This window comes from Rhinopithecus roxellana, chromosome 16 (assembly GCF_007565055.1).
Source record: "Rhinopithecus roxellana isolate Shanxi Qingling chromosome 16, ASM756505v1, whole genome shotgun sequence".
Taxonomy (NCBI): Eukaryota; Metazoa; Chordata; class Mammalia; order Primates; family Cercopithecidae; genus Rhinopithecus; species Rhinopithecus roxellana.
In genome coordinates, this window is record NC_044564.1 from 11,789,020 (window position 1) to 11,801,165 (window position 12,146).

At 61.7% G+C, this 12,146-nt stretch overlaps 1 protein-coding gene across 2 annotated transcripts in view; it reads right to left on the reverse strand.

Moving 5' to 3' along the window:
* Positions 1-12,146, reverse strand: part of RXRA (retinoid X receptor alpha) — a 117,949-nt gene that overhangs the window by 68,475 nt on the left and 37,328 nt on the right. The window contains exon 1 of one of the 2 annotated variants that reach the window (XM_030919166.1): positions 2,858-2,969. The exons of the other annotated variant lie outside the window; for it this stretch is intronic. Within the exon in view, the coding sequence (XP_030775026.1) occupies positions 2,858-2,867 (10 nt within the window). The 5' untranslated portion in view covers positions 2,868-2,969. Of the gene's footprint in view, positions 1-2,857; positions 2,970-12,146 lie in introns of those variants that run through there. 2 annotated transcript variants of the gene reach the window in all.

Genomic DNA, 12,146 nt, shown 5'->3' on the forward strand with positions numbered 1-12,146 from the left:
AAGGGAGGCCAGCAGGCTATGAGCCTGGCGGGGGTTGGGGGGTAGGGTGAGGAGCAGAGGGAGGGAGGGAGGATGGGCAGCAGCCTGTTTTCTCTGAGTGGCCTCTGCCATTGAGTTGCAGGACGCGAGGTGTTTGTGTTTGTTTTGGGGAGTATTTTATAGACTCTCAGCAACCCCCCAGCCACTAACACAAACTCACACCGAGAGTGCTCTCCCGCCAGAAGCCAGGCCTCCTGCTCTGCACCAGGGAGTGGCTGCTTCCAAAGCGCCCCTGCCCCAGCCCTCAGGCTTCTCCTCGAGCCCTGAGAACCCACGCAGGGCCCAGAGCTGCCGGCCCCAGGCCCACCTGCTGGCCACCCCAGACTGCCCGCTGGCCTTGGCCCGTGTCCCCGGCTGTAAAACTAGATGGCCGACCCAGCGTCACTCCCAGATCTCCTGCCAGGCCAATCATCCACACATGGTCTCTGGGCTGACCCTCAGATGAACCAGGGTTTATTCTGGGCCAGGACCTGCCTGGAATCCCCTGCCCACTGCCTGGAGCAACTGTTCGCAGTGTCCACAGCCCACCCAGGAGCCCTTGGCCGCCCTCCATGAAGATCGCCCCTCTCTCAGACCCCAGAAGCCACTGCAATTCTGGAGGCAGGAAGGTTTCCTGGGGTGCCCAGCCAGCCACAACCATCGGCACCAGGCCAGGAAGGCAGCAGGCAGCTCCCACCTCCCCACAGTGACCCATGCTCTGGCCTGGCCTGCTCTCCGCCCCCAGCCTTGGGTCATTCCAGGAACATGTCAGGCTCTCTCGCCTCTAGCCTTGAACATGCTGTTCCCTGGGCCTGAAACTCCTCCACCTGTTTCCTGGCTCACTCCAGCATGGCTCCGTTTTATATAACACCTCCTCCAGGAAGCCTTCCCAGAGTCTCCCAGTTGGGGTAGGGGTCTCATCTCCTACCTACCCACTCAAGAACAGTGCAGGGCACAGCCAGCCCCTCACCCTGGGTGCCAAGGCTGAGGGCTACTGAGGATAGCGCCATGGCCACTCCATTGTGAAAGCCTGGGCCCTGGCCAGTGCCTGGCACATAGCAGGTGCCAAGTACAGACCTACAGGATAGCAGGACCAGGTCGGCGCCGGCTGCAGGAGTCTCCGCAGTCCTTAAGAACTAGCCAAGCAGGTGCCAAGTTTCAAGGAGACCCAAGCAGTAACACAAGGCACTAGCCACGCTGTGCTTCCCCAAGCAGGTTAGACAACCTCTCTGAGCCTCTATCTCCTCTTCCATAGAAATGAAACTGAAGAAGGAAGTCGCCGGGAGGCAAAAGGTCTAAATTTTGCCACCCACTTGCTACACCTCCCCAGGCAGCCGCTGGCCTGGTCGCTCTCTGGGGAGGCAGAGGGAAAGGCACTTTCTCAGGGCTAAACATGTGGAGGTTGTGGGGGTTTGGTCTGGGAGGAAGACTGGAGCGGGGAGGTGCCCTGGGGGCCTCCCTCAAGCCACAGCCTGTGGAAAAAGTGGCCCTGGGCATGGGCTGAGGGCCGGGATCCCTGTGACCAGTGACCAGTGCAGCCCACACCAGGAGGGTAGCCTGCAATTCACCCCCTTACCCCTCAGGACAGCTAGGGACCAGAGCCACCCTCAGGCCGGGTGCAGCCCACACTAGGGAAGTGGCAGTGACCATCAGGCTGGCCTTCCCTCATCCATCCCACAGGTGGTGAGTGCCAACCACCGCCCAGGCTCAAGCTCCACTGGGGCACAGCGGCCGCTGCCTGAGGATCCGGGTTTGAGTCCTGGCTGCATCGCTCACAGCTGGGCAGGGCCTTGGGCATCTGACTCAGCCTCGCTGGGTCTAAATGTCCTTGTCCTCAGAAAGGGAATGGCGCTCTTGCCTTTAACTCCTGGAAGCCGTGAGGATTAACCGACACCACAGATAGCCACCTGGACAGCCACCTTCATGCACTACTCAGAGAGTACCTGCCCATCAGGCGACTGCTTCCCCCATCAAATCCAGGGCTAGGAACAGGCAGAGAAAAACCAGGCTGGGAGGCCAGGTGAGGTGGTGCACTCCTGAAGTCCCCACTACCCGAGAGACCAGGGCAGGAGAACCACTTGAGCCCAGGAGTTCACGTGTAGCCTGGGCAACAAAGCAAGACCCTGTCTCTAATTTTTACAATTTTAATTAAATTAAATTAGAAAACAAAGGTGGGTCCTGCCCAGGGGCACCCAGTCCAGAGTCAGAAAGACAGCCTTTTCCAGGAGCCCAATGGCTATCGGCTGGTAATGCGGCAAGGGGGAGGAGACATCAAGGAGGGCTTCCTGTAGGAGGTGCCACTCACCTCCCTCCAGCTACAACCCAGGAGGCTCCGACACCTTCCCATGCCAACCCCTGGCCTTTCTGTGGATAGCTGAGGGATGGGACAGACCTGCACACATGTCTACCATGAGAAAGGTAGGCCCAGGGAGGGTGACAGACAGACGATGGGGACCCCTGGCACCAGAAGACAGGAAGATCTGGGTCCAAAACAGCCCCACCACCTCCTAGCCAAGGACTGCAGCACACAATGCTGTTTCTCTGGACTGCAGAATTCTCATCTGGAAAATGGGCCAACGGCCTGGGAACATGCAGGGTTGGAGACCACACACAAGAAGGGCTGAGCGCAGGGCCCGGCACACAGCGGGCACACAGCTGCTAAAGACAGTCAGACATGGACCACAGTTCCTGGCAGGCAGCAGGTGCCCATAACTGAGCACATCTCGGTGGCCATGCCCTTCCTATCACTGCCATTCCTAGCCCAAGGAACAGCACCAAAGGCTGCTCTCTGGGACCGGAGTCCTTCATCCTGCCCTGGCCCCAGACACTTCCACCTTACCAGAAAGCATGGCTCCTGATGGCCTCCGGCTCTGTGGCGGCCTGGCTGTGTGGCCCAGCCCAGCTCCTCACCCTCTCTGGGTGCCTGCTTCCTCATCCATAACGGACTGGTCTCCAGGGCCCCTCCCCTGCTGATGAACCCGGGGCAGACGCCACAGCCCAGGCCAGGCTTGGCCACAGGTTCCTGGAATGCCAGGCCCCACCCAGCAGGCAGGAGGGTCTGGCCTACGGCAGCTCTGCAACCGAGAAGGCGGTCTCAGCCCCTCTCCTGCTGCCCCTTCACCAGAGAGCCAGATTCCAGACCTCAAGCAGCTCCGTGTCCAGGCCAGATCAGAGAGCCTGAGCCACCGCCTGGGGTCACACAGCCTACAAGGGCAGAGCCAGGACTGGCCTGCCCCACAGAAGCACACACCCCGCTGGGCCCTCTGCTGCCACCCTCTGAGGTGGTAGAGTCCCGGGAAGAACAGGGCCTCACAGTCCAGCACCCGGACAGAGTTCCCCTGCCTGCTGGGGGCCCCCAGGTGGGTCAGTGGGCCTCTCTGATCCTGTCTCATCCTCTAAACTAAGCCTAATAACATCCACCCCGTAAGATGATGGGGAGGCCTCCGTGACGCCCTCCAAGGTGACAGAGAGGCGTCCGTGATGCCCTCTAAGGTGACAGAGAGGCCTCTGTGATGCCCTCTAAGCCGTGTGCCTGGAATCCAGTGATAACAAATCAATTCCGCCAACGGGGCCAACCACTGTCTCCCCTCACGGGACAGTCCCAGGGCCAGGCCTCCTCCAGCCAAAGGAAGAGGGACACTCACCCGAGGCCCCCACTCCACCCCATCTCCCATACTCAGCCCAGGACGGGTCCATGCTCCAGCCCCAAGCAGCAAAGCCAGCGTCCAGGCGGACCTCGGCTGGGGCCCTGGCCGCGGCCCCCCACCTCCCCAGTGGGCGTGTGTATCCTGCCATACTGTCAGGCGCCCTTGGCCTACCTGGCTCTCTCTCTCCCTCCCCACACCCTTCTGCGTCTACAAGCGGCACTGAGACTGGATGGCCTGGCTTCAAACCTCATCCTCACCCCTCCCCACACCTCAGTTTCCCCTCCATAAAATGGGGAAGCAGCAAGGATCCCGTGGGCCCAGACTAATGTCACCCTGCCTTGACGTCAATCCCTCGAAGTGGCCTCTCCTCCCCTCCCCAGGGAGGGAAGTGGGGCCTGAGCACCCCACAAGGGAGGCCCAGTCTGGGCCTGGCACCCAGTCCTCCACCAGGCTGGCAGGATGTTGGGAAATGCACAGGCCCTTATTTCAACACTGCTGGCCACGTCACAGACGGGTTTCAACACGCAGCAGCGCCCAGGAAGGGGCCACAGCCATCTTGGCCCAGCCACCTGCCACGCCGCCCGGGGAAGACAGGCCCGGCCCTGCACTCATGCACCCATGGCTGCCCTGCGGCCCCGACTCAGGTGATGACCCTCATCCTCAGGACAGGCAGAGACAAGGACGGACCACTTCAAGGGAGCGCACGCCACCCCCGGGCCTGTTCTCCATACCCCAAGGGCCAGGCCATAGGCCCAGTGAACCAGAGGCACCAGCCCAAGAGCCGGCCACCAGGCCCTGCCCCAAGCCACCAGTGCCACAGCCATGAAATGGGGCGAGAGTTCTCTGCCAGCTTGTGAGGGGCGAGGCCTAGGGGAGATCATGTTATGGAAAGAGAACGTGCCCCCAAAAGTCTGGTCCCCATCGGCACTGGGGGAGAAGTTCAGCCCAGCTGGCCCTCGCCAGGCACACAGCAGCCCCGCCAAGCCCCACACCAAACTGGGCTCATAGCCAGGGCTGCACAGGCCCTGCCTGAATGTGAAGCAAAAACAGCAGGGGAGCCAGAGACAGTGGCGGCTGCCCAGGGGCATCTGACTCTAGATGACTGGTACCCTGAGGCCTCATGGCAAAGGACACAGAGGCCTGGGGGACCAAGGGACTTTCCCAAAGCCACACGTCAGAAGAGACAGGCAGCAAGGACCCCACTCAGCCCCGAGTCCCAGCAGCCCCCACAAGGCCGGTGGGAGGGAAGACTTTTGTAACCGGGTGGGAATGTGACGGGGAAGCGGGATCAGCTTCAGATGCAAACCCTGCTCCAGGGCGCTGAGCGTGTCCCAGAGCGAGGGTGACCCACCTGCCACCCCAGGGCTCCCCACACTGTCTTTGGCACTCAGCCCTCAAGTAAAGCTGATGTGGCCTCTTCCCCAGGCCCTCCAGCTCCTGCCACTCCCTCAGGTAGGACCCAGTGGAAGAAGAGAGACTGTACTCTCTGCTGACCACCCACCTTCCGCGACAGCCTCTCAGCAGCTACCAACCGGCCAGCCACCCTTCTCCTGGCAGCATTCTCTCCTAGAGTGAGGGCACGCATCGTGTTCCTGCCACCTCCAACCCCAGACCCTGTGCGGTCTGAGCTCAGCTGTGCACAAGGCCCACTGGGTCCCACCACACCGTGAGCTGCAAGGGGTGGATGCTTCTGTCCAGATCTCCCTGGCCCCAGCCTGCAGCCCAGGGCCCAGCCAGCACACGGGGACAGCTTGCGGGTGGTGAGGAAGGACGACCAGGGAGGTCACATCGCAGGCAGCACTCTGAAACTCTGAAAGGCCCTGGCATGCCCAGGCTGCCCCAACAGAGCTAGAGAATCCCAAACGAGGGGGTCACCATGAGCCCTTCGTCTGCCGGGCAAAGGCCTGGCCCTCGTCCTGTAGAGGTGATGCCCCACGGGGAGAGACAAAGTAAACCAGTGCACAAAGAAGAAAGTAATTTGGGGTCCCGAGGTGAGGGGCCCCGTCTGGACACAGGGAGAAGAAAGGCCTTAGAGTCAGCCGGGCAGCTCCCAGCAGTGGGCACGGCGAGGGCAGAGAGCCCTGTCAAGCTCAGTGCAGCACTGCCCGAGGTCACACTGCCAATCGGCGGTGGAGCCAGTGCTCAAACTCAGTGTGTGTACTCCCCCACGGCCCATGTGATGGACACCACCCCACAAGGCCTCTGGGGCTCCTCAAAGGCATAGCTGTGGGACAGACCGTTGTCCTTCCAACTTGGGACACCAGAAGACCAAAGACCAGACCCCAGCTGGGTCCTGGGGAGTCAGGCAGTGGGCCCCCGTTCCCACCTGTCTGGGAGCCCCCAGCACCCCACTATGAATCCAACCCAGCAAAGGGAAACGGGCTGTGCTTTCCTCCGTGCACCGGGCTCTGAGCACACCCTGCTCATCCCACTGGGCGGGAGACAGAGTCCACGGCGAGCTCCCACGTGTGCGTACACAGTACACATGCCGGGCTCACGCACCCGCACACACCGGACTGTGTAAATGGAGTCTGTAAAGTTTCAGGTTACAGAAAGTCTTGAACTAGGAGGAGGGGACCTCCAGACTCAGCCTCTCCTCCCACACCTCTGCCTCCGAATGTGAGGCTGTGGGAGGGTGCACCAAGGCAGCTCTGGGACAGGTTCCCCAAGAGGCCTCAACACGCCGGGGCCTGCCCAAGGCTACCGAGCAGGTCGGACCTCGAACCCAGGCCCATGACTCCCAAGCCCACAGGGAGGAGGCCCTGGGTGGGGCTGGAGGGAACACAAAGATGGGAGTGTGGAGAGCTCACAGGGAACGGGTGACAAGTATCCAAGAGGCCCCTGGAGGCACAACAGCTGCAATCTCCAACACACATAACCCACACACACACGCAACCCCCATACTCACACACGCAACCCCCATACTCACACACACAACCCACACACACATAACTGCCGCACTCACAACCCCCCACACACACACATAAACCCCACACTCACACACATATAACCCCCCCACACACAAACAATCCCCATACGCACACAACCCACACACACAACCTCCACACTCACACATAATCCACACACACATAACTCCCCTACTCATACACAATCCACACACACAACCCCTGTACTAACACATAACCCCCACACTCATACACAACCTCACTCACACATAACCCACACACACACAACCCCCACACTCACACAACCCCCACTCACACACAACCCCCATACACACACACAAAACCCCTGCACTCACACACACACACGCAGTCACACATATGCACAGTACAGCCACACGTTTACTCACATGCACAGTCACACACATCCAAACACATTCAGTCACACACATATCCACACTCACCCAGTCACATCCACACATAGCATGAAGACATACACCCACACACATTCACATATACTCACACATACATCCTCATAGTCACACACACCCCTCACACACACCAGTCACACACATCCACATGCATGCACACTCACAGTCACACATACCTATACACACATTCAGACACACACCCCCTAACAGAACAGCACACCTGACTTTCTACTCAAAGCCAGCCAGCTCTCCGGAGCCTTCTGCTGCCTGAGCCTCTCATCCTGCAGGGCTCATCTCCAGAACACCACAGTGTGGGAAGGCCCCAGTGGCCCCCACGGCAGGGGCTATCCAGCCCCACGGGAGTGGGCGGCAAGGGCAGAGCGAGCAGCTGCCCTTCTTCCCAAGGGGGCCTCAAGCCCGCTGGACAGAACAGTGCCTCGCAGGCCCCTGGCTGTGCCTGTCAAGGTCAGCTGACCATGAGTGGAGCCCTGGGCACACGGGGCACTGGGGGAGCCAGAGCCAGGCATTGACCATCCATCCATCAGGGAGCGCCCTGGCCTCCCTCCCCTGCAGAGGATTCTCCAGGGACACAGGTACACGGCAGAGAGTCCCGAGGGGGGCTGAGGAGACCCTAGCCCCAGGCCCGCTGCCACAGGCTCCTGGCCCTGCAAGCTGGCACCTCCAGAGCGGAGAGCATGCGCGAGCTGTGGTGTTTAATAACAAATTACTCCGAGCAGGCAGGGAGCGGCTTATCGGCCGAGCATCTCCGGCAAGGCCGATACCATCAGCTGCTGTCAAGCAGCTCTGGGAACTATTAGCTTAATTAGCAGTTCCTGCAGGGTCAGCACAAAACTGCTGGCTGAGCCGGGGCCCAGGAACCAGTTTCGGCTGCCAGAGACAGGCTGGGCAGGCCCCTCAGGTGTGGGAGAGGAACCCCGAGGATCCAGAAGGGGCCACGAAACACCCCGGCACCCCCCAGCCGAGGGAGAGCTGCAGATGCTAAGGAGGCTCTGTGCCCCTTGGGGGCCCTGGTGCCCCACACATCACCTGCACAGGTAGGCAAGTTGAGGCCCCCACAAAGGGAAGCCCACCCCACCCTCCCCAGCCAGCCAGGGTCACCAAACTGCACAGACCGCTTGGCCCAGGGACCACGAGCCGAGGGTTTCACCTCCTGGCTCCAGGTGCTGGCTCCTCGACCACTGCACCTCAGTTTCCCATCTGTAAAGTGGGATCACCATGGTAAGGGCACACAGCGGCCCCTGGCACATCATCCCTGCATGTGGGGACATAGGAGAAACCCAAGGCAGGCTCAGTGCCCTTCTCTCCCCACAGACAGTGGAAGGGTGGGCTCCGGGGAGCAAGGCTGGGTCTCCCCGGACAGGGTCACTGCCCTCCCACCACTGCAGACTCAGTCCCTGCCCAGCGCAGCACCCAGACTGCTCTGAAGATGGAGGGAAATCACAAATGCGGGACCAGGCAGACCCACAGAGGCGGCAGGCGGGGGAGTGGCTGGTGGGGTCAGGCGGGGCACTGCAGCGGCTCCAGCGAGCACAGGGCTTCTTTCTGGCGTCGGTGGAAATGCTTCGAAAATCAAAAGCTGGCTGTAGTAGCAGCTGTGTGAGTGTGTGGATGAAAATCCACTGAACTGCACATCTTAAAAAGGTGACTGTTATGGGAGGTGACCCGTATCTCAACCAATTAACCAATTGGATAATAAGCCTGCTGCTGTGCAAAGGCTGAGAGTGGCACGGAGGGCAGGGGTGGAGACACGCAGGCCCAGGAACCACCAGCCCCTTCTCCCAGCAGGAGCCTGAGGGACATCTCTGACTCAGCCTGCCTGGCGCCCTTCCACCACTTTCTGACTGGGAGGTGTCCCCAACTCCTGTGTCTCTGCTCACACTAACCCTTGTCCCTCTGTGGACCTTAGGGTGGCCTATGTGGAGCATGGGGGGGGGGTGCCACACTTCCTTTTCAGTGGAGTCTTTCTGACCAACACTGTTTCCCGGGTTCAGCTTCTGAGGCAGGAAGACCAGGCTGGCGGGAGCTGATTTCTCCGGCCCCACCCAGCCCCTCACGAGGAGGCCGAAACCCACTGGTGGAAGGGCCCTTCCCCAGCCCTGGCTGGGCCCTATAGTGCTTTCCCCAGGCCAGCCTAGTCCTGCTCCCGGGGACCTGGAGGCCCTTGGCAGGGGTGGCTGCTGCGGAGAGGGACCCTTCCACTCCCGCCTGGAGCCCGCCGTGGCCAGGCCACTCTGCCACTGACACTGCAGTGTAATGAGTTGCAGATGCGCTGGTGTAAGAGACCGGAGCAGCCCCGCCCTGCGGAGGAAGCTGGGAACCGTCTGAGATCACGTGCAATTCTGGAGCCTGTGCCAACGCCTGCTGGACCTGGTAGGGGGGCAAGCATGGGGGGGGTGGGCAGAGGGAGAGGCCGTGCCGCTCCTCCTGGGCACACATGGGAGACCACCCAGCAGGCACCCGTGCTGAAGACACCCTCCCTGGCCCTACGCACAGCCCAGAACATGCCACACAGAGCCACCAGAGGCTCTGCCGCCTCCCACTGGGACCCTGGTGCCTCTGAGCCTCAGCTTCTCATCTGTACCCAGGGATAGCACCTCTCCCAGGTTGTTACTGAGGCACGAGAGAGGCTGAAAATGCCAAGTTCCACCTCTCAAAAAGAGGGGTGGAGGCAGCCACCAAATGTTGTCCCACGATCCCCACGGCTCCTGCAAAGGCAGGCGGCTCCTAGAGGTTGCTCAGCCAGACCCCTGACCAGATGCAGCCATAACTGCGCTGAGCATCTGTGTGCACCTCCCCCACGGCCAATCCCAGCCCAGGACCCTTCCCCAAGACAGGCCTGAGCCAGGCAGCAGGAATGGTGGGGTGGACAAGCCACCAGAGGGTCATGGGAGGGTCCTCCTGGGCTGACCCTCCCTTCCCCTGGGGCACCTCACCCACCGACTGCCAGCCCCACGGAGACTGCCAGGCCCCTCAGGGCTACATCTAGCCCGGAGTTAACAGCCACCAAGAACAGACCTGAAACTGGTCCCCACTGTCCCCGCCCAGTCCCAGGCCTGCTGAGGGACAGCCCAGGACCCCAGAGAAGCCACAGAAGCCACTGGACAGGCAGACCGACCCCTGCCACCCAGGTTCCAGTGCAGTCCCAGCCTGGTCCACACAGCCAAGGCCACAGCCAGCGAGCGGAGGCGGGGGCGGCGGCCGGGTCCACCCACGAGCAAACGCACACATCAGCTGAGAACACCAGGTCTCCCCTCCAGGACACGCCACAAGCGGCTTCTCTTAGGAGCAAGCCTTACCTGAAAATTCCCAGCTGGGCCAGGCAAGGTGAGCCCCACTCCCCGAGCTCCCCCGAGACCCAAGGCCGCCTGGTCACTCACCCAGGGACGCGCTGCCCCGCCATGAGGGCGAGGGCTCTCAGCTCGGGCACCTGCAGGCTGGGGCTGTGACCCTCAACCTCTGTGTCACCTGTAAGACAGGGGCCCTCAAGAGAACTCCGTGAGACGGCCCACGAGGGGCTTTCCCGGGCCCGCCATGCCGTCAGCCCTCCAGCAACGGCCACCTCTGTGGCGGCCCCAGAGCCACTGGCTCACCCGGCCCCCTCCTGCCAACACCAGACCCCACCTTGGGAAACGCTTTCCCCAGAAGCTGTGGGCCTGCCCTGCCCACCGGCTGGCGACCTGGATGGGGCACACCTCTCTCCAGCCTCACCTTCCTCATACGTAAGACGGTACGCAGAAGGAGAGGGACCCATGTGAGGCCTCATCTATATAACGTTCAAAGCCAGGGCCATGAGCCAGGGGCCAGGAGGCCAGCCCCAGCCTGGGATGCCAGAGTCCGTGCTCCCGGCTCCTCTCCCCCAGCCACCAACACTAGGGACCCAGCTGGGTCCCAGACAGCCCTAACGTCAGCAGTGGCAGGCTGGGCAAAGCATGGCCCCCCAGGGGGTCTCCAATCTCCCAGAACACCCCAGGGTTACCGTCCCAGCCCTGCCCGGAAGAGCCCAACTTAGGGGGTGTGGGGAGCTGGGAGCCACAGAGCACCCAGGTCTGCTCCGCCGTATCCACACCCCTGGCAGGAAGTGGCCCACAGGGTCTGCAGGGGCCAAGGCCAGGAGGGCAGGTGAGGCCCCACCAGAACTGTGCCCCGGCCTGTCTGGGCCTCAGTTTCCCACAGATGCAAGCTGCCCTCTGGTGGCTGCTGGGAGCATCCAAACACAGAGCCCACTACAGCCGGACCCCCACACAGAGGCTGCTGTTGACATTGTTCCCAAAGACACCGATCCCAGGTCCTTCCTGGGGTCAGTGTCTGAGGGTCAGCTGCCCATCAATGCTGGGGCAGAGGCCATTTAATATGCCGGGGCTTGGAGCCCCCTGAAGCCACCAGTGCCCTGGTGCCCACACAGTGGGCGTTTGCCGGACCTCCCTCCCGCCCCGGCACAGGCTCCCACCTCGCGGCTTTCGCATTTCGTCCCTGATGCCTGAACCTTACATGTGACGCTGTGGACCTCACCCCACTGAGTGGGAAGTGTCTTCATTCGGCTGGAGATTTGGGGGAAAAAGAGACGGGCAACATCACGGTTGTGGAGGAGTCTGGAAAAATGGGCTGGAGGAGGGGCAGCTGGGAGAGGAGAAACCCGATGGACCCGCTATGCCCACCACGAGGCTCTTGGCACAACCCTTTCTCTTCTTTTTTCTGGCTGTATAGTTCTTAGGAGAGGCTTTTCCCCAAAAAAATGGTAAACCCAGGGGAAACGGTGACACATGTCCGGAGCTGAGGTCAGGATGAGGAGGTCCAGGTCACACCTCCGGCCCTGGGATCCCCATGCTCAGGTCACATCTCCGGCCCCGGGATCCCCATGCTCAGGTCACATCTCCGGCCCCGGGATCCCCATGGTCAGGTCACACCTCCAGCCCTGGGATCCCCATGCTCAGGACGGCCCGGGCCTCCCACAAGGCTGTCCCCAGGACTGGGAGACACGCTGGCCAGCACAGGCGGTGCTCAGGCAGACAGCAGCCGAACCGTGCCAGCCACACCCAGTGCAGCACAGGTACGGCACAGTGCCCATCTTGCCCAAAGCTGCCATCGCCAACCCTGCCCACCTGCACCCCTTGGGGCCTCCCTGGAGG